At 43.2% G+C, this 22,623-nt stretch overlaps 1 protein-coding gene across 6 annotated transcripts in view; it reads right to left on the bottom strand.

Moving 5' to 3' along the window:
- WDFY1 (WD repeat and FYVE domain containing 1) overlaps positions 1–22,623 on the bottom strand; it is a 158,180-nt gene that overhangs the window by 111,888 nt on the left and 23,669 nt on the right. For 4 of the 6 annotated variants that reach the window (XM_033859655.2, XM_033859653.2, XM_019923518.3 and 1 more), the window contains 5 exons: positions 16,026–16,093; positions 11,291–11,364; positions 4,480–4,534; positions 2,846–2,996; positions 1,147–1,259 (listed from right to left, as the gene is read on the bottom strand). In XM_033859655.2, the coding sequence (XP_033715546.1) occupies positions 1,147–1,259; positions 2,846–2,996; positions 4,480–4,534; positions 11,291–11,364; positions 16,026–16,093 (461 nt within the window). Of the gene's footprint in view, positions 1–1,146; positions 1,260–2,845; positions 2,997–4,479; positions 4,535–11,290; positions 11,365–16,025; positions 16,094–22,623 lie in introns of those variants that run through there. The other 2 variants (XM_073807201.1, XM_073807202.1) reach the window with 2 other exon arrangements.

Below are 22,623 nucleotides of genomic sequence, written 5' to 3'. Positions count from 1 at the left end.
TAAACTTAATAAAATTGAACCAGTCACACAAGCTAATAATATTTTTGGTGGGTATACAGAAAACTGATAAAGCCACATTCAAAACCAACCAACAGAGACTAGTTTCTCACAGAAGCTTAACGAAAGTGAAAAAAGAAGTATTGTGCAAAACTGGCTTCAGGGATCAACTTTGCAGAAATCCTGACCCTGTTTGATCCTATGCCCCATGCACTTCAGCTAGAGGCCTAATAGCAGACAAGCAAGGTCCTTCTACATGAACACTGCTAAGTAGTTATCAGAACACGCTCTGCCCTTAGCAACCCAGAGAATACTTAACAGCATGGGGATCATGAGACCATTAGTCATAAACAGAAAGTGGTTTCTGCCTGTGCTTTCCTGCCTAAATCTATTCAAACTTACTGTCCTTCTCTCTCCCTTTTCCCCTTCAAGGTCCCTGATCTGATAGACTCGGTGTTCCATAAATAGATTAGCTATGGAGGACATTTAACTTGTTACACTTAAAAACACTATTTTCATAAATAAGTCCATCATTAATTCCTTCAACAAACCCCCAATTCTTCGATGTGAACCAGATGGCCTCGGAGCTTCTAATTTGTGACTCAATATAGCCGATTGAGTTTTAAAGCCTTTCCACAAAGTCCGGCCAACTCACCACCCTACAGAAATAATAAAATTCCACCCAGTCATTCTTTTCCCGCCGTCCCTCCCCCGGGGATGTTTCCCAAGTAGAGACAGAACCAGCTCATACATTTCTTCTAATTGTACTCACCTACTACATCTTGCTTGGTGTCCTAGAAAGTGACAAATTTAAAACAGTAATAACAACATTCTTCCAAAGGTCTCACCATTTATAAGACATTTGAAAAGGTCTTCAAAAATAATTTAATTTCAAAGGTAAACAAAATAGAAAGTATTATCCACACAAGGAATCTAGAAGGGATTTGGACAACACGAAACTCTCCCCAACACCCTGCCTTCACTTAGTTTTCACTCTTTGAGACCTTTTGAGATTTAATCCCCCTATCTGGCCGATCGGATTGAAATCTGACAGATCATAAGGAGGTGATCATTCGTGAAACCACAGAGCTGAGAACTAAATCTGGATGCCCGAATTAGGTGAAAAACGGCGGTGATTATACAGCCTACCTTCATGTCCTTTAAGGGTGGTAATAACTGAACAGGAGCTCTGTTCAAGCTTCAGCAGGCTGATCTGTCCAGAACAGTCGCCGACAAAAGCATACTGAGTATCAAAGTCGTATCTGTGGAGACGCAGTCAAGGACGTATGACACAATCCACCTCAAAGTTATAAAGAAGAAAACGTGCATTCTAAAGAGAATACGCGACACACCTAAAACTACGAGAAAAAAAAGAAGTACCCAGCTGAAAATCACACAACGTGTAAATATTGAAGAAAAAGAACGTTTTAAGCTAGAATTATCAGGAAAATTAATATTCATTCATTCAACAAGAATTCACTGAGTAGCTGTTACTATTCCAACCAGTATCCTGGGAATTGGCAACAAAAAAGTTAAGAGCTGATGGAGAAGACAGACATAAAAACAAGTGACTATAAGCAAAGTATAACTAAGTGTTAAAAAGTAAAATGCTCAATAGTGAAAACAGCCAAAAAGAACTGGAAGAAAACTGCTTTTCATGAAATATCTCTGGAAATGGTGTAAAACTGACAGCAAATATGGACATGAACCCATCCTTTTGGGGGGCCTAGATGATTTAGCGTTAAGTGAAGAGGATGGTTTAAATTGCTGTGAAGTTTTAATTTTAATCATCCAAACGGCAGTCATTTGGGGTAGTAGTAAACTTTAAATTTAAACATATATTAACTATTGGCAACAACTCATTACTTTCTTGGTCGCTTTATGGCCATAGACATTTGTGGCAAATCAGTAGTTTACCCACAATAAGATAACTACTATTTTAATTCCAAAACATAGATCAAAAGGAGGACCACAGGCTGGGCCATGATTATGTGATTCGGTGCCATTTTCTATCAATCCAAACGAAAGCCAAACACATAACAGAAAAACTTATTTAGCACTTGATGCACCCGAGTAGTCTTCCCTTGCTTGATTCGAAAGCATGTGGTACTATTTTAAATATCTCGTGCTGTGCGTTCATTTGTAGCACACATTTTTTTATAAAGGCTTTCAATGGAAGAAAAGAGTTTTACTACACCAGACGTCCAACTCTCAAAGAGAAACTACTGCGGGGCATTTGTCTGTTGCTGACAGCCTTGACCTTGCCATCACTAAGATACACAGCTACCACAGGCAGCCTTAGGCAAGAGGGAGCGCTACGTGAAACAAATCCCATAGAGCAGTAGAAAAATTTGAGAGCGGCAATTCTGTAACATTTGGGGCATCCTGAGGCAACTTTGCGAGTGTTATAAGGATTATGAACCCTCTCCAAACACACTGTAGCCCATTTATGAACTCCAGGGTCACAGACCCTTCTTATGTTCTCCTGTGGGGTCTGCGAAGAAACCATCACCAGAAGAGTCGTTCCTTTCTTTCTTTCTTTCTACAACAGAAAGTCTTTTCTTTCACTTTGAAAAGCAAAGGAGTGAAGGGAGGGGTCTGCGCTAATGAGGTTTAGGTTTTCCGAGATTTTGTATTAAAACACCTAGAGCACATCCCAGCAGAGAAGAGCAATTCATTTAGCTATTATCTTTAATAAACCGACTTTATAGCAAAAAAGCAGAGATAGAAATTCTTAGATTTTATGTGAAATATGTAGGAATCGTACAGTCTTTGGATCTCAAGCAGCAATTTCCAAGCAGATTCAGAACTAGCTGCTGAGACCGGGAGGCGCTGCAGGGAAGGATACTGCAGACACGAAGTCCAGGAGGTGGAGAAGTGCCTCCCGAGCATGTTCCCGCTGCGGGTGCACATCCAGCTGACACACTTGTCGTGGCCCGTGCTGATCACCCACTCTGTGGCCAGGCTGAAGATAATCGCGGTCACCCGGTTCTGATGGGCTGTGGGGACAGAACGGGAAAGTCTGCGCCCTTCAGGAAGAAACGTGACCTTTGGAGTCCAGTCTCCGCGGGTGTGAACTGAGGCTCCCCTTCTCCACTTGGTCGGCCTGCAGACTCACAGGCTCAGCAGTCCTATCCCGGAGAGGCCCGCACTCCAAACAGGCTGCGGAGCATCCGCCCGCCCCAACCCAAGATCTATCGCAGGCTCTCCGTGGCCCTGCCCTCTGCCTCCCTACAGGGAAGACCATCAAAAGCTACAAATCATTACAGAGTAAGGCTCAAGAGGGATTCAAATAATATATTAGAGAACTGATTCAAAAACACACATACAACTCTCAATGAATTCCATATGGAAAACAGCAGTCTTATCTCAACAGAATAGGTTTGTTTGTTTTTTATTGTCTATACCTTTAGTGTTTTGACTCTTTAGAAAACACTGGCATTGTAAAAAAGGGCAACTGAGATTTTCTGCAATTAACTTTTTATTATTTTTAAGATGAAGCATTTGTAAAGTTCTGCACCCCAAAGCAATAGCTGAGAATGAGGAAGGTGCTCTATTACCTAACTTCTAGAATATTTGTATTTCCAGGTCAATTGCAAGCCACACCAGGGCAGTGACCTGTCTACTTTATCTGGAACAGGATCTTGCATGCAGCTGGTGTTTAATAAATGCCCAGTTTGATGAATGAAGTCAGAGGCTAGACAGAGACACTTCTGACCTTGCTCTCAGCTGTGTAGGCTGCTTCAGAAAAACGGAGGGGCTCTCATAAATTAATCAGAAAAATCAGAAAATACGACAACTCCCAGGAGATATGGGCAAAATCATGAACAGATATTCATAAAACATGACAAATGGCCAACATTAAATAAAGCCTAAATAATTTTAAAACTGAGAACAAGTTTTGACTATCAAACTGGCAATAAACATTTATAAAGATCAATATAGACTTAATGAACAGGCACTCTCAATCACCACTCATTAAAAATTTACACTATTGCTGGAAAGAGTTTTGCAAAATAAATCCAGAGTATTAAAAAAAGTTTTAAAGTTTGACCCAGTTATTCTACTTTTAGTAATCTGTCTTAAATAGAAGTAATGAGTTACAGAATTAGAGTAAGAGTAACCATCAAGGACACACACACACACACATATGTGTATATACATATATATGAAATATACACACTCACAGATATGTATACACACATATACACACCATCATATATGTTAGTATGTGTTATCAAAAAATGGAAGCAGTATACATTTTCAAAAACAGAGGAATGGTTAAATTAAATCTGCACCCAATGGAATACTATACAAAATTTCAAATGTTAATGAGCAGGAAAAGGATGGTAAATAACTCTGAAGAGCTAATAGCCTCCCACATAACTGGGGTAACAACACTTTTAAAAAGTTAATGTGAAAACCTAATTTTGATCATAAGGCATGGTATTCTAGTTGTGTGTGTGTGTGTATTATAATTACCTGGGTAGGTCTTGATAAAGTTCATTTTATTAAAATCTTCAGAAACGTGAAATTCCTAAAAGTAAACACATGCAATAAGAAAACAGTTATGGTTTTAAAGACGACAGGACCTTAACTTTCAAAAGGAAGTAAAATCCAAAAATGGCCACCACCAGCCTTGGGACTCAAGATTAGCTACGTAAGAACAATAGGGAATTGCTTCTTGGTCCTGTCCTCGGGTTACCATTTCTTTTGGAACCAGACAAGTAAAGAAAGTGCTGCTGACCAGCACAGCATTTTTGTCCAATTCTTCCTCTACAAATGAGTGCTCTGTATTTCCTCTCCCTCTAATTGCAAAGGAGGTATCTTGTTAATTTTGCTCTCTTGGCTTCACTAGAATTTCCTCAAGATGACACATACAAAGTAAAACTACAAAGACCCATTACTAACAGAATTCTCAGCACTAATGAAAATAAGGCATTGGGTATCTGAGGCAATAGAAGAGGAAAATTACGTATACTTAATATATAAACACACACTAAAAAGGAAATTTAGACACTGTGGGTGGTTTTTTTTTTAATACTCCTGTATCTTCCAAAATTTATATAGACTATGTAATACCTTATAACTAGGAAAAAATTAAAAGTACATATTTCTTAATGAGAAAATGAGTCTCAGCATAAAACTGAGAAGATAAAACTCTAAAGAAAAAGCACTAATTAAAAATTCTATTGATCAGCGCTAAATTGATAAGTCCTTAAGGGTCTCGATAACATGGACATTATGAATTGCTGATTGGTCAGGAAGAAAAAAAAAAAACAACCCACAAAGGAATACTGATTCCTTGTCCTCCATCTTGGTTTTTCACAAAGTACAAAAAGGTATCAGCATTTTATACGTACTAATTTCTACTTGGGGGAAATCAATAGATTAATACTAACTAATAATAAATTGAATTTACATTGCTCCTTTCCACTGAGGAGCTATAAGGGTTTTTATATGCCATCCTATAACTGCAGAGAGTACCCTTGAACCACGAGCCACAAGAATGGTCCCTAGAGAAATAAATGCATGACCACTGCCGCCACTGGAGAAGGCATTTGGGGCTCGCACTCGTGGCTTCTCGTTATATGTGTTTACACATCGCCACGATATTCCTATAAAATCTTCAGAGGGAGAAAAACAAGACCACTGGCATTTATCACTACACAACGTATACACAGCAGCCCCAAGCAGGTGGGCGCTGACCCCCAAGCCCGCAGCTCCCCAGCGCTCCCTGGCTGCCCACTGTTGCGTGAACTGCTTAAGCGGAGAGCCTGTCCTTTCTCTTGGCTTTCTTTCTTGGCCCTTAAACACACTCAAGGCTTCTTCTCCTTTACTTTAAAAAGCAAAACAAGTAAACAAAAAACAACAAAATTCTCTTAACGATACCCAAACTTTCTTCATCCCCTACTCAGCCAAAACCTTCTCTACAGATGAGCCCACACTCACCGCGTTCAGGGTCTCTAGCTGCTCACCCCGGTCACTCGTGAATCCACCGCACCGCAGGGCACCACCCCCGCTGCATGGGAAGGGTTCTCCCTGCAACCACCAGCTGCTGTCTAGCTGCCATCCCCAAGGTCGTGTCCCTGCTCTGATCTTAGGCCCTCTTCCCACATGGCCCATTCCGTCTCTGTCTCCCCTGTGGGTTCCCACCCCCCTGACTTTCTCTTAAACGTTGATATTCCCCAGGGAACATGACCTTGGCCCTCTGCTCTTCTCATCGTACCCGCTATCCCTAATTGATGCCAGCCACAGGCGTGGTCTCCACTGAGACCTAAATTGGGAGGACTCCCAACCCCAGCCCAGGCCAACCCCTTGGGCACATGAATCCAACTGTCAAAACTGAACCTGCCACCTTTCCCCTCAATATCAGCATGTCTTCTGTCTCAGGGAGCAGCTAACCGTTCACCATCATCTTGGCTAGAAACCGGATGCCATCTTATCAGCACTGCTCTCTATTAAACACCTACATCTAATCAAACATCTTCCACATATCGGCACACTAAGCAAACAGACAGACACCTGACCGTTCCATCCTCCCCGACTTGATGCTCCTCAATGGCTCCCCATCATGCAGTGATTCCCTAATGCACTCGATCCGAAGGGTCACCGAAAGGACTTGCTAAAATACAGATTCCCAGGCCCCTCCCTAGTGCTTCTGAAGCTGTGGGTCTGGCATGGAGCCAGGCAACGCGAATTTCAGGAGGTCCCCTAAATGATAAATATGACTGACTGCAAGCCTGGGAAGCTCGGCTTACACGATGTAGTCCAGGCTCCTTAACGCACACTCAGGATCACCATTTCCCCTTCCTTCCTGGCTGCCTTCCTCATCAACCCCGCTCCTAAATCAGTCATTCAGGACTCAGGCCTGGGGCCTGTCTTTTCTCATTCTCTCCCCAGGAGATCACAGCTATTCTTTTTTTTTTTTTTGCGGTACGCGGGCCTCTCACCGCCGTGGCCTCTCCCGTTGCGGAGCACAGGCTCCGGACGCGCAGGCTCAGCGGCCATGGCTCACGGGCCCAGCCGCTCCGCGGCATGTGGGATCCTCCCGGACCGGGGTACGAACCCGCGTCCCCTGCATCGGCAGGCGAACTCTCAACCACTGCGCCACCAGGGAAGCCCGATCACAGCTATTCTTATGGCTTGAAAGATGCCCTATGTGCAGATGACTCCCCAGCCCGGGCTCCCACTGGGCTCCAGGCCTGCAAATCCAATGCCAATTCCGCATCGCCATTGGTTGTCTCACTGGTATCTCAACTGTACAGCTGGTTCCTCACTGTCTTCTTTCCCTCTAAATGCCCCCTCTCCCCACATACCCCTAAGCCTTTCTCTTCTCAATAAATGATACCTCTGTCTAGCAGTTACTCAAGCCAGAAACCTGGCCGTCACCTGAGTTGCTGCCCTTCCTCCCCTCCCCACACCCAACCTGCCACAGATGTATGTCCGTCATCTGCTTCTGTCCATCATCACTGCCACTGCCCTCTCACCCAGAAAGCGACAACACCTGACGTTCCCGCCTCCACTCTTGTGGCCCCTCGATCCACTCTCCACTCAGCAGCCAGAGTGATCTTTTAAAAATGTAAATTAAATCACGCCATTCTTCCGCTGAAAACCCTGTAAGCGCTTCCCACAGATTTACAAAACTTAAAACTTCACCCAGACCCACAAGGCCCTGCGTGATCTGGCCTCAGCCCATTGTCCCATCGCCCCTCGTCCTGCCCCGTCGCTCAGCACCATCCAGCCAAGACGACCCCCTTCACGTCCTCAGACACAGATCTTCCTGCCTCGAGTCTTTACCTGGACCTTCACTTCCGGAAAACTTACTCTGGCTCTGCCTGGCTGTCTCCTACCTGCCCTTCAGGCCTCAGCTGAATGTCACACCCTTGGATTCTGTTTGCTACGAGCGGGGCCACACATCTCTCTGGATCCCCTCTTTCACTGCGCCGTTCACTTCTTCACAGCACCTACCACAACCTGTAATTTCATGTTTACTTGTATATTACCTGTCCCTCCCATGAGACCGTAAGGCTCCTGAGAGCAGGGACCATGTCTACCTTCTTCTTAACTAGCACTCTGCATGACACCTAGTGCTGAATGCAAGGCTCTCTGTGACCCGCTCCAGCCATCTCTTCAGTCTTACGTGCTTCACGCTGCCAAGCTGCTTCATTCTTGTTCCCTGCGCACACCCTGACTTTGAAAACCCCTCTGTCTTTGCTCATGCTGTCCTCTGCGTCTGGAAGTCCTCCTCCCTCTTTCCTGGTTAACTCCTAGCCATCCTCTATGACTCAGCACAGTAACAGGCTGGCCTTGCCACTCTCTGGCCAGGTGCAGGCACCGGTCTGTGCTCTCACTGCTCTGTGTGCAGTTCTATAAAGCAGTGGTACTCAAAGCGCGGTCTGCGGACCACTGGTCCTGATGAAAGAAGCAGAGAAATAGGGAATGTGTGTTCAGAAGCCTTTCCAGCAATTTAATATTATTATGACATCCAAGCAGACAAACCAGCAAATTTTCTCAATCAACAATGTAATACCCAAAATATCAATCCAGCAAACTAAACTCAAAGCAAACCGAAGGAAAAATAATAGAGTTGAAATACATTATCAGAGAATCGAAAAAAAACAATAGAGAATCAATTAAATCAAAACTGGTTCTTTGAAAAAAATCAACAAAATTAACACACATTTCGCCAGAGTGGGAAAGAAAAAGAGAGAGACGACTCAAACTACTAAATTCAGTAATGAAAGGGGGAGCGTTACTATAAACCTTACAGAAAGAAAAAGGGCTGTAAAGGCTGCTATGAACAATTACATGCCAACAAATTAGATAAGCTAGATAAAATGGACAAACTCTTAAAAAGACATAAACAACAAACACTGGCTGAAGAAGAAATAGAAAACCCATAACAAGTAAACAGATTAAATTAGCACTCAAAAAACTTCCCAGGACGAAAAGCCCAGGACCAGGCGGTTTCTCTGGTGAAACTCTTCCAAGCTGAAGGTCCAAGTATTTTACAACTCAACAATTTAAGAAAAAAAAAAAACGCAAAGGACTTGAATAGATATTTCTCCAAAGAAGATATACAAACGACTAACAAGCGCGTGAGAAGATGCTCAGGATCACTAGCTATCAGGGCAATGCAAATCAAAACCGTAATGAGATACCGCTTCACACCGACTAGGATGTCCATAATAAAACAAAAACAAACCCAGAAAATAACAAGTGTTGGTAAATATGTAAAAAACATAGAACCTTTATATATTGCTGTTGGGAACGTAAAATGGTATAGCAACTTTGGCAGTTCTGTAAAAAGTTAAGTACAGAGTTACCATATGACCCAGCAATTCCATTCCTAGGTGTACATACCCAATAAAATTGAAAACTTAGGTTCACACACAAACTGTTATGCGACTATTCATAGTAGTATTATTCATAATAGCCAAAAGGTAGAAACAACCCAACTATCCATCAACTAATGAATGGATAAACAAAGTGTGGTATAATCTATGTAACAGAATATTATTCTACTACAAAAAGGAATGAAGTATTAATTCAAGCTACAACATAGATGAACCTTGAAAATATTATGCTAAGTGAAAGAAGCCAGGCATAAAAGGATATACACCTTATATGATTCTATTTACATAAAATGTTTAGAATAAGCAAATCTCTGAATCAGAAAGTAGATTAGTTACTGCCAGGAGCTGAAGGAAAGGGGACTGTAGTGTGACTGCTAATGGGTGTGGGATTTCTTTTTTTCGGGGGTTGAAGGAGCTGATAAAAATGTTGTAGAATTAGAGTATTAACGGTTGCATGATCTTGTAACTATACTATAAGACCAATGAATTGCACACTTTAAACTGGTGACTTTTATGGTATATGAATTACATCTCCATTAAATATATGCATACACACACAGTTAGACCCACAAAAATACTAATCTATAATAAACTGAAAATTTAACTATCTGGTCCTTCACCAAAGACAGTTTGAGATGTAGAGACTCAAAGAGTTATATGAGCTGTTGGCTGAATGACTAGTCCCTAGTCTTATTTTCCTTCCTTCTCACCTTATACACACACACATACACACACACAGACACACACGCATGCGCTCTCTCCCACACTTTCCTTGCCCCAGCCTCCTCCTTCATGGGTTCAGGGATCAGGGCTGCTACAGGACTCATGTCCCCTGTACGAAGGTTGTACTTTGTGGGCTAGACTGAGCACCAAACCATCAATCATGACAGCATTCAGAGCTCCATGGAACTCTAGATGGTCCCTGACTTACGATGGTTCAACTTATGATTTTTCAGTTTTACGATGGTGCTAAAGCAACGCGCCTTCAGTAGAAACCACGCTTCGATTAATGTTGATCTTTTCCCAGGTGACTGAGATGCCATACGATCCTCTCTCGTGATGCTGGGGAGGGGCAGCCGCAGCCCCGCTCAGCCACGTGACCATGAAGGTTAACAACCAACACACGTACCATCATTCCAGACTCACACAATCATTCTGTTCTTCACTTTCAGTATGGTATTCAATAATTACATGAGATATTCAATACTTTATTATAAAATAGGCTTTGCGTTAGGTGATTTTGCCCAACTGTAGGCTAATGTAAGTGTTCTGAGCACGTTTAAGGTAGGCTAGGCTAAGCTGTGATATTCAGTAGATTAAGTGTATTAAGTACATTTTCTTTTTTTTTATTAATTAATTTTTTTTTTTAAGTTTTGGCTGCGTTGGGTCTTCGTCGCTGTGCGCGGGTTTTCTCTAGTTGTGGCGAGCAGGGGCTACTCTTCGTTGCAGTGCACGGGCTTCTCATTACTGTGGGTTCTCTTGTTGCGAAGCACGAGCTCTAGGCGCGCAGGCTTCAGTAGTTGTTGCTCGCGGGCTCAGTAGTTGTGGCTTGCAGGTTCTAGAGTACAGGCTCAGTAGTTGTGGCGCACGGACTTAGCTCCTCTGCAGCACGTGGGATCTTCCCGGACCAGGGATCAAACCCGTGTCCCCTGAATTGGCAGGAGGATTCCTAACCACGGCTCCACAAGGGAAGTCCCAAATGTATTTTCAACTTACAATGGATTTATCAGGGTTTATCAGTAAGTTGAGGAAGATCTGTAGTTTACAATTAAGCACTAACTAAAATTAATCCATTTTTAGGCCTAACATCTTTACTGAATGAAACATTTTCTAATGCCGAACAAGCAGCCATTCATTGTTAGCTTTATTTACACTGTCCAACAGGAGTGAACACAGGAGGTCAGTATAATGAATACAGCCTGGAGGCTACCTACCATCACGGCTCCGTTATCCTGGCCCACAAATATCCGTCTGCTGTCATGATGGTAAGCCATGGCCGAGCAAGGAGCTGCCAGAAAGACAAAGACCACGTTACGCGCAAAGCTAAGCATGTAAGTCATTGTTCCAGGGACATTATTAAAAAGAGCTATAAAACTTAGGTTCAAAGAAAGAGGGCAAACACACTTTATAAAAAGAAATATTACTAAAATTCTGTTGTCTTAGAGTAAAATTTTAACTTTAACAATCTTCCAAGTTACTTTTATAACTTTGGGTGAAGCGAGCTCCATGAAGTTTCATCTGCTTGAAACTCCCACCTGTTTCTGGAAAGGTCTGGGGTCCAGTGCTTAGAGTAGGTGATCTGCTACCCAAATTCCGCAGGTCATCCTGCCCCTCCCGCTTCCCCATCACAGGTAAAACAGCACCTGGCATCTGTGGAAAGAAGGGTTGCCGGCACCACAATTCCCTTTCCATGGCATGTGAGCAAGCTGGGAAAGCCACTTTGGGATTACTTGGTTTTTTTCCCCAATGATGAAAAAAATGTTCCGTTTTGCGATGACTCATACAACCCCAGTTTGTGGTAACACGTTGTGAGGGGTACACATGTCTCTTTGCCCACAGCATGTCACGTGACTAGGACAGCCCCGACTCTTCCCAGGTATGCACCCCTCTTCCAGCTTCTACATAGTCTTCTGCCAGAAAGCATGGGCCAGAGAATGAGTTTCACAAAGGAGAAACTCTAAATCGTCTCCTCTGCTAAAAATCAGAATTAAAGTGATTTAGAATATGGAACATTTGGAAAAAGAAATGTTTGGGTTCACTTCAGGCTTAAGAATTTTAATTGACTGTGGAAAGAAATGCATGCTAGGAAATAAACAAACTTGAGTTTATTTTGAAATAAAACTTCTTAAAAAAAGTAAAAGAGAAAAATCATATAAATGAAGTTACCATTTGCAAACAGTTTAAAGTTCTCTAACTACAATGGCTGATATTCTCCACCAAAGGAAGAAAATAAACTACAACACTGAGTCGTACTCAAAGGCAGAAACACAGTTAGCTGTGTGATCAGACTATTTCAATTGCATTCAAAAAACTATCTCGTTGAAATGTAAAGACCGAAACTGTCTACACACAAAACAATTAGAACTGACTACAAGTTTGTACACCCTTATCCACCATATTGATGTTTCAAACTACAAAGAACGATCATGTTTAAGAATTATAACCACAAAGATATATGTATCTTCATAAAAAGTGCTTTTTAATAACTGCGCATAAAATTATCTTTGAGAAATCAAATCTCTTTGATGATTTTAAAGATTCACTGTCATCATTTTTGCTTGCTTTTCAGTTGGTACTAAATCTTAATGCTTTAGTTTTAAGCTTCTTTTCAATTCTTTTTATGCCCAATCCTATAACTAACTGTACATAAACATGTTAAAATCTTTTGCGTAAAAATTACAATGTGCTGAGTAATTTTATAAGACTAGAGAATTCTCACATATTTTTTTAAAAAAGCCTCGCTAGTTTGCTGTGTATCTAAAAATGTCCTGGCTTTTTTCCTAGAAGGGGAGCTTCTACTGAGATAAACTATATATATATATTTTTTTAATGTGAATGTTCACATAGTTTTCTTTTGTTTGTTTGTTTGTTTGTTTTTGCGGTACGCGGGCCTCTCACCGTTGTGGCCTCTCCCGCTGGGGAGCACAGGCTCCGGACGCACAGGCTCAGCGGCCATGGCTCACGGGCCCAGCCGCTCCGCAGCATGTGGGATCCTCCCGGACCGGGGCACGAACCCGTGTCCCCTGCATCGGCAGGCGGACTCTCAACCACTGCGCCACCAGGGAAGCCCCACATAGTTTTATAAATAAGCAAAACACAAATCATCTTTCAAATCAGTGACCTTTTAAAAAGGCACCATTGCAGTCCAAAATCATATGCTTAAAACTTTAGTTTTGTAAACAAAGGGTTTTCTGGAATATCGTCAGGCTCTTTCATTTATGTATTCCTTATGGCTGCTTTCACATTACGATGGCAGAGTTGAGAAGTTGCCACAGAGACTGTTTGGCCCATAAAGCCTAATATTTATGTCTGGCCCTTTGCAGAAAAAGTTTGTGGACCCACCCCATATTGCGGTGAGCAGCACAGTTTTGGAGTCAGGTGGGCATGAACTGGAATTCCAACCTCTGGCCTCAGTTTCCTTGTCTACTAAATGGTGAAAATATCATCTACCTTATATAGCTGTTGTGAAGATTTCATAACATAGTACCAAAAGACAAAAATGCATGAGGCACATAGTAGATACAGAAACTAAGAGTCACATTTTTCTTCAGCTAAAGCAGATTCTGAAAGTTATTTTTGTTATGTCAGGTAATGTTCTGAATCCTAATTGGTCCACGTACAGCAACATTCTAAGGTTTGCTTACTGATCACCTCTGTTAGGTCACAGGAAACAAATTGGTGGATGACCACTAAAATGTCCTCAACTGGGTAATGTGCAGACAGTTTTTAAAACCAACATGGCCCTTTTCTCCTCAGACTTCACATTTAATTTTAAAATAAAACAGACAAGCAGTTATTTCTCAAAATTCATTCATTCCGTTTTCTTCTGGCAATGTTCTTGCAATTTCATCGGTAGACATTGTTCCAGATGGAGGTGATAAAGAGGCATCTGGAAGCAACAGGCTGCATACGTGTAGATACAAACATGAAAGTGTCAGTCACCCACAGCAGAGCTGTGTTTTTCTCGTCTTTCCAGCCACAGCGCCGGAAGCTACTTCGGGAGAGTACAGTTAGGCCAAGGTAGCAAAGGATGGCAACAGAGAAAGCAAAGCCATGTGCCCAAGACCCAAAAGCCAAGGAAGAGTGTGCACTGCTACTGCTAGGTTCTGGTGCCCTGGGGGAGAAATCAATTACAAAGTGAACTAAATATCTGGGGGAAATACAAGCCAAGGAGTCACTGAACTGAACACTGGACAAAAATCTACCTCAGTTTCTCTCTGTTCTTAAGAGCATGAACTCCAAGGTTGAGGTCTCAGGAGATTGAGCTGTGGCCAGATTATGAAGTGCGGGGTAATGGAGAGGAGGGAGGGATAACAGCAAGAGCATTAGCAGGACTGTCCACAAAGACGGCAAAACATCCCCCAGCACAGGTAGCAGGTCCCCAGGCTGTTGCTATTCCCAGCTATCAGATCTATCACTGGGTCACTGGAAGTAAGGAGTTAACTGTCTAAGAGAAGCCTTTTATTTTTCAGTTGGGTAAAGGATAGGCTCAGAGGCCCAGAGTATCCCACCTACCTCTGCCCTGCTCCCTCAAAGTCCCAAAGTAAATTTATCACATGGGCTCCATAAGCACCTTCACAAGACATCAGCCGCTTCCTATTTCACACTGAGTAACCAAGGTGACAAATCCACAGACACACACGGACACAGGACGGAAGGTACTACTGCCTGGCATAGTAAATCATGATTAGGGTTTCAGGTAGTCTTAACACACTGCATATGGTAAAGTTTTCTGGTTCCTTTTACAATAGTTAGCTTTACACCAGTATTCCAAAAAGTCCACTTCATTTTCACTGAATGGTTATCAAGATAGAGAAGATAACCAGCCTGCCCAAGCTGTCGGTAGAAGGCAGAACAAATGAAAATCCTGATAAACTACTAATTATTTGTGGTAATGCTTATAGGATCTAAACCCTGCACGTACCCTGCGATAAATGTGCAAATGAGAAAGTGCTAGCCAAGAAAGGAGGTGCTTGGAAGGATGACTCAAGCTGATATAAGGAATTTGCTGAATAACTGGCAGCTCTGTGTTTGTAAGAAACTCCACGGCCCCTGGAATAACTCTTAAGGGAGCTATGAACAGTGTCCACAGCGTCTTGAACTAGCAAACACTCTTCTTTGGAGAACTTCGTAACAGTCGTCACTAGCAAACCGTCAAGCCTGCTCCAGAGCCTTTTGTCTTTTCCTAGGGGATCCTCTGATTATTGAAACCTTAACTGAGGAAAAGCCCTCATTAAGGACCAAAACCACCAGGAAATAAGCAGCTACGGATGCCTTCCGTGTGGCCACTGCGGGGGCGGGGGGGGGGGGGGCAGGACACAACCCCAGCTTGGACCTGGGTGGTTTCCAGGCACTTTTTTCAAGAAAGGATGGAGAAGTGGGAAAGAAGGATGCAAAGCTGCTTAGATCTGCAGGAAGGGCTGGATTTAAATGTAATTTTATATCACTACATCTCAGGGCTGTTCTAAAATCTCAATGCAAAAGCTTTATGGTCAGGGTTTATTTTTAGAACATATTTGACTACTGAGAAAAATCTCCATTTAGAATGCGTTGTGCCCTGGACCAAATCTCTCAACAGTACCCAGAGTTTATGAAAAAGTTGCACAAAAGGCCAGTTAAGAAGGCAGAGTGTTCAGAGCCCTGTTTTAGTGTCAATATCAGCTATTACTAAGAAGAAAGTTACTACTAATGTAAGTTGGCAAACGGAAGACAAAGGAAAATGGAGGAGGTGGGAGGCTTTCCTCTTCCTTTTATTCTTTCCACTTCTGTTCAAGTCCACTTCACTTAAGCCGGCAGACCCAGCTTCATTCGCAAGAGAAAGGGAGTCTCCCTGTGGTTTAACACAGCCTACCAGAGGTATTAGGCAACTAAGAAGCTCATTTTGAAATCTAGCGGCGTTTTTTTTAATCAGGAATTTTGAAATTTAAATCCTCAAAGACCGCTACTCACAGGCCATTGTGTGGTAAATGCTGGGCCAGTACTGACCGCTGTCTCTTTTCAGCCATACGCGGATAGTTCTGTGGAGAAAAGCAAAGAAAAAAACGAGTAGTCTTTAGTAATTTTACCTTCTTTTCTGCTCCAGGCAAATTTTTTATTTTATTTTCAGTATTGTTTCCCATTGACCTTATAACATTAATCAACTGGAAAAATTAGACAAATACACACACAGAGCATCATGGTATACTTTATACTAGTATATATGTGTATATACACGCACACATATTATATAGTTACCCACAGTATGTCCATACATGGCGAGTTATGCAGTAACTAGGAGTCAGGATTCTAAATAACTTTAACAATATGGAAAATGTTCATTATATATATAGTGATATACAAAGAAAGCTGAGAACTATTAACTACTTTTCTTGGCAACAAACTGCAAACTGGGTCGCCTGGCTGTCTCAGCCAAATGAGAGTCGTAGACGTAAGTGGAAAGAAAACGTTCCTGGGGAACTGGGAGAGACGTGCGTACAAAGCAGAGCCCACACCACTGCTCGTTCGCAGATAATTCCCAGTCGTCTCGGCCCCGGGAGGAAATCCTTCCACACCCGTCTCTGAGCCTCCCCTTTCACCAGAACGCACACAGAGAGATGAGGAAATCCTGGACACAGGCAGGAAAATGACACACGACCAAAACAGCCAAAGTTTAATCCTTTGGCTTATCACCTCAGAAGAACACTATGGAATATTTCTCCAGCACTCATGGAACCTCCAGGAAGCTCCGGGCCCCTTCCTCTTCAGAGTAGGACACTCACTGCCTTTTCCGGCACAGCTGTGCTCTGCCTTCGCCATGACTCCTGTCTCAGTGTCCCTTATTGTCAGCTCTGTCACACTCTTGTATTTCTAACGGCAACACAGATTCTGGCCCACAGCCAGCACTGAATTAATGGTTGCAACCTTGAACTAAAATACAGTAAGGCTAAATGTGGACACTGTGTTTCCATTCTGCTTGAAGTTCAAGACAAGTAAGACAGGTCCATGGGATAAAAAGCAGAATAGTGGTTACTTCTGGGGGTGAGGACAGAATGCAGTGAAGGGATGTGAAGGAACCTTCTAGGGCCATGGTAAGGCTCTGGGGAGTAGGTGACGTGGGTGTATGCATCTTTCAGAACCTGCCCAGCTGTACTTAAGATCTTACAGATTACTGTAAATGATGAGAGCTAAATAAAAGAAAATAAAGACTAGATGTTGACTTTCACTCATCCAAATAAATAAGACGACCTGGCAGCACAGCGGGAATCATGCTATTCTAAAGGTGAACTGGCCATACAGGCCTTCGTGTAGGAACAGTCATTTGTAAAACACGACCCATCTTCCAGCCACTGCTAACTGGTCATGATGGAACCTTCGGCCAAGTTGAATCCCTCAGAATTTTTCTCTACATCCCACCTCTGATCGCGACTGGCCAGACCAGAAATGGGATCAGTCAGTTCCTTCCCCGGGAACTCAGAAACCAGGAGGGACAGAAATAGATCAGTATGTCTCCAGTACTTGAAATGACTGCTTCTCGTCACACATTTTGCAAGTTGGACTGGAGAATTTTGTACGTTAATAAAAGGGAAAGAATGAAGCCGACCGAAGAGGAGAAGCAGTAGCGAGCTGGAGACAGTCCAGGTGGAGAGTCCCCCATGCCAGCTGCTCCTGAGGCCGCTATTTCCCTAGACTTGGGTTCCATGAGGCAGATGCCCCAGCATCCTCACCATAAACACCCTCAGCGGCTTAAGCGAATCTGAGTAACCTTTGCTATTTGCAAGCAAACAGGTACTCATACACTGTGTCTGCGTGGGACACCATGAAGACTCTCAGACACTGTCTCTTCGTTCAAGCACCATTAAACAAGATCCTACGTGACGAAGTTCACAAGGCAAGGCACTCAGGCAGACTCCTTCAGGAGTACCTATATTGTGATAGGAAGTCCTAGAAAGTTCAAGTTCACAACCAAAATTAAAAGGGAAAGAGAGAGAAAGATCAGACTAAAGCATCTGTGAACAGACCTATACTTTTTACTGTTTGTAGTTCGACATCTTAAATCAAAATTTGACACTCTCTGAGGTAATGTTTTAAACCACTGTTATTATTTGTGGGTTCTTGGTTACTGTTCATGATTATTTAGTTTTCTTCTTCCACAAACCTCAGAGGTTAAGACTTTTTCATGGAACAGATCTTTCTAGTTTGAAACCATTTAAATGAAGCGATGAAAAATATTTAATGGGGATTTCCCTGGTGGCGCACTGGTTAAGACTCTGCCTGCTAATGCAGGTGACACAGGTTCAAGCCCTGGCCCGGGAAGATCCCACATGCTGCGGAGCAACTAAGCCTGTGCGCCACAACTACTGAGCCCATGCGCTGCAACTACTGAAGCCTGTACGCCTAGAGCCCATGCTCCGCAACAAGAGAAGCCACCGCAACGAGAAGCCGCAACGAAGAGTAGCCTCCGCTCACAGCAACTAGAGAAAGCCTGCGCGCAGCAACTAAGACCCAACAACGAAGACCCAGTGCAGCCATAAATAAATAAATAAATATATTAAAAGAAAATACTGCTTATTTCTTTAGGTGTGATAACGGTGTTGCAGGTTTTTGCTTGTTTTTTTAAAGAAGTAAGCAGTAATGCCTACCTGGGACACTGGCCCTTGTCTCTGTTCTCAGCATGCTCACCACCGTCCAGCCCTCATCACTCATGCCTCAGTGCAGCCTCCTTTCAGGTTATGTGGTGGGCTCATCCCCCTGGTCCACCTCGGGCATGTCGACGACTGCCTACATCTCCCAAGGAACCATGCATCCCACTGCCCCTGTGTTCAGAGCCCACCAATTGTTGTCTCAAATCAGGGGTTCAACTGACGTAATTATGATTCCCAGACCCAGATCCTACATCCCAGCAAGCTTTCAACCTCAGATGCCCCAAATATGCTGAGCTCAGGTTATGTCCTAATCCCTCCTCCCTCACCACTCCACCAAGGACTTTTCTCTCTAGGCAGTAGTTCATCTGGGCAGTACCCGCAGGATGGGTACCATTTCAGCATGACCTCCCTCACCTAAATTAATCAATAGAAGCTTATAATGATGATCCTTAGGCCTGAACTACTAACACAATATTACATTCTGTTGACTATATTTTATGTTACTTAGTACAGAATGTTTATGGATACGTTTCATTACTTATGTTCAACATAGGGGATGAAACAGGAGTTATAAGAAGTCAAAGGCCAACTCACCTCTAAGCATTAAATCTGTTAAAGGATTCTACTCCACTTGCAAAGACAGGACAGCAAAGGCCAAGGTACTTGAAGATGAGAGCACCGTACAGCGCCTTCATTCACTCAAAGGGATTAAACCTATCTGTCTGGTTTTTCAAGGGTCTAAAGACCAGAATGCTGATGTAGCCTAAAAGCCCCCAGATCACCCCCAAAAGTTGTGGGTCATGAATGCACTGGTAGCTCAATGGAGGCCTCAGAGGCACATGCTTTTCCCTGTGTCCTCTTGAAAGAAGAGTGATTTCAGACAGCACAGAAGTCACTGTGAGTGGGAAACCTTAAAGGTTGTCTCTTCCAGCCAATCATCTAACCTGGAAAAGTCAAATTTTAACTTCATGCAGCTTAGTCCAAGGTCAAAACGGGACCTACCTAGACCCCAGCATCTTTGAAACAGTATTATTTCCTTTGGAGGACAAACATCAGTTACTACCATTTGGTCTGCACCCAGCTGACACACTAGGAAATTGGCAAGACAAATGATCTCTTGGGGTGTTTCATTTGGAAATTATTTATCACATCCAGGCTGAGAGAAGACCATCATCCTTGCTTGGGAATCAGGCAACTGACCTTGAGAGTTGGCTCTACCTCTGTACTCACACTTTCTATCTGGAATTCCCTTCCTTCTCTTTTCGAGCCAAACTCTTTCCCTTCCTTGGGGGACGCATTAAAATCTCCCACTTCTGAGATAAAAATCAAAATGATATTAAATTTAACTCCTAATACTCCAGTACTCTCAAGAAACTATGATATTAAACAAAGGTGTATAATTTCTACTAGGTAATATAGAAATTTGTTTTGTATTGTAGTCAGACATGCCTCATTGGTTTAAAAAAATGGTTAAAAAACAGGCTTAAGTTGGGCTGTTTATTTAAAAAAATCAACAAATTCCACAAACTAAAAAAATTTACTATTCAGAAAACTGGAAACAAAATCTACTAGTCACAATTAAACAGTTTAGTAACATTTTACAGAAGCAAACTATTAAAAACTCTAGGATGGGCTTCCCTGGTGGCGCAGTGGTAGAGAGTCCGCCTGCCGATGCAGGGGACGCGGGTTTGTGCCCCGGTCCGGGAAGATCCCACATGCCGCGGAGCGGCTGGGCCCGTGAGCCATGGCCGCTGAGCCTGCGCGTCTGGAGTCTGTGCTCCGCAACGGGAGAGGCCACAGTGGTGAGAGGCCCGCGTACTGCAAAAAAACCAAAAAAAACAACAAAAAAAAACCTCTAGGATGATACTAATGAACGATATAATCACCAAAGTGTCAGGATCAGATGGCTTTATTTTTCCAAAAAGCACAGTATTTTCTGCCTAGATGAATGTCTAAGTCCCTCTCTGACTGAAGTAAAACAGCTTAACTTTTCCTTCACTATTCTGACAACCTACACCCGCTCACCTAAACTCATTTTATGTTTTGCCTGCTGCTTATTCTACCCATTTTTCTAGTAGAGGGATCTTGTTTGATGTTCCAAGACTGCGTCAATCTGGAAAAAAAATCTTTTCTTTACACCAGAACCTTAGAAACATGTTCATCTTTGCCAAGATCTATTTTTAAGTTCTTTTGAAAACAACAGTCTGATATTTTTCCAAAAGGTACTTAGAAAGGAAATGTGTCATTTCTTTCAGAGCCTACACTACTGTAAGTGCTTTTCAATCTTCCCCACGCTCCTGCTGTCCCTGTGGAGGGCTGCACCATTAGTCTCCTTTGCCCTCCTCGTTTGAGAAGCATGAACTCATGTAGGGCTGCAGCGATTTCCATGGAGACATGAGAGGAAGTCTCTCTGTAAGACTATAGCCCCACTGTATGCACATCAAACCATCACCTTATTGGTCTCGTTGTTCAGCGCGGTGGATCATCATCTATTTATTCTCTAAATAAATGAAATGCCAAAGTTGGATTGTATTTCTTTATTTTAAATATTTCAGACTGAAATGTGTTTAAAATGTATTGCCGGGCAGGGCCAAGCAAAGGAACAGCTGAAAACAATAACAACATGCTGTTTCTAGGGCTCTCGTGATTTTCTGTCAGCACTGCTCACTAGAGCTAATTCTTTGGCAAGAATTTTGCTCCATATAGTGAGAGACACGTTTCCTGCCTAATCATAATGATAACAATAATAACAATGATGATGATGATAACGACAACAATAAACTGATTTAGGAATTCCAGGCTCGGCAATTGATTCTGAAGAAATTTTTTAATAGATGCAGAAAAGAACTACATATTTTAAAAAGTTCATATGAGCATTATTCAAAGGAGTAAAGTTAGGGGAAAATGTTAAATAATGAAATGGATTAATGACACATGAATTTAATTGCCTATATAGTCAGTAAAATTAGTTATGAAGACCATAGAACCATGAAAAAATGTTTATAATATATTAAGGTTTTTTGGTTTTTTTTTTTGCAGTATGTGGGCCTCTCACCGCTGTGGCCTCTCGCGTTGCGGAGCACAGGCTCCGGACACGCAGGCTCAGCGGCCACGGCTCACGGGCCCAGCCGCTCCCCGGCATGCGGGATCTTCCCGGACCGGGGCACGAACCCGTGTCCCCTGCATCGGCAGGCGGACTCTCAACCACTGCGCCACCAGGGAAGCCCGTTTTTGGTTTTTTTTTTAAGCTTAATATAAGATGATAGAACTAAATTCCATAACTACGCTGAGTCAGGCTGGGCAGGGAGGACAAGGCGGCTGATGAAGGGCAGAAAGAAGGAGAGAAGGGAACACGCCCCCGGGGCAGACAAGGACTCTGGTTCCTGGGGGGCGGGGGAGGGGGGTTCCCAGAGAAAAGATGTAGAGCAGCTGAGAAGCAGGGAAACAGCGGGGCCACCAACAATTAAACACCTCCTCATAAGCCTTGAGGCACATAAGGACTTATCTTGTCTGATTTTCAAGTGTACCTATCTCAAATTCTAAATGTAAAAACCGTCCACTCCCTGGGAGTGTGCCCGTTAAATCATTAACCACTGAGAGCAAGGGAGGCTGAGTAGTAAAGCAGGGGTCAGACTGAAGCTCCGGCGCGGCTGCGGGCACTAGAATCAGAGGCAGTTTCAAATAGGCTCGGCCACTTTCCTTTTTTCAGTGCGGCAGAGTCTAAGAGGCCCTGTGCCCCATGGAGTCTGTCAGGGGATCCGCTGCACCCACGGAGGTCAGTGCAGAGGAGTGACGAGGGCCTGGACACAAGGGCTAGAGGTGCTGGGTGGACGGGGCCTCGAGAGCATCAATTACGCCCCGGGAGCAGTGAGCAGAGAGGCAGAATGGGCAGAGCTGGGCAAAGAAGTCCAGTGCAGAAAGGCAGG

This window comes from Tursiops truncatus, chromosome 7 (assembly GCF_011762595.2).
Source record: "Tursiops truncatus isolate mTurTru1 chromosome 7, mTurTru1.mat.Y, whole genome shotgun sequence".
Classification (NCBI taxonomy): domain Eukaryota; kingdom Metazoa; phylum Chordata; class Mammalia; order Artiodactyla; family Delphinidae; genus Tursiops; species Tursiops truncatus.
This window is presented reverse-complemented; position numbering and strand designations above follow the sequence as displayed.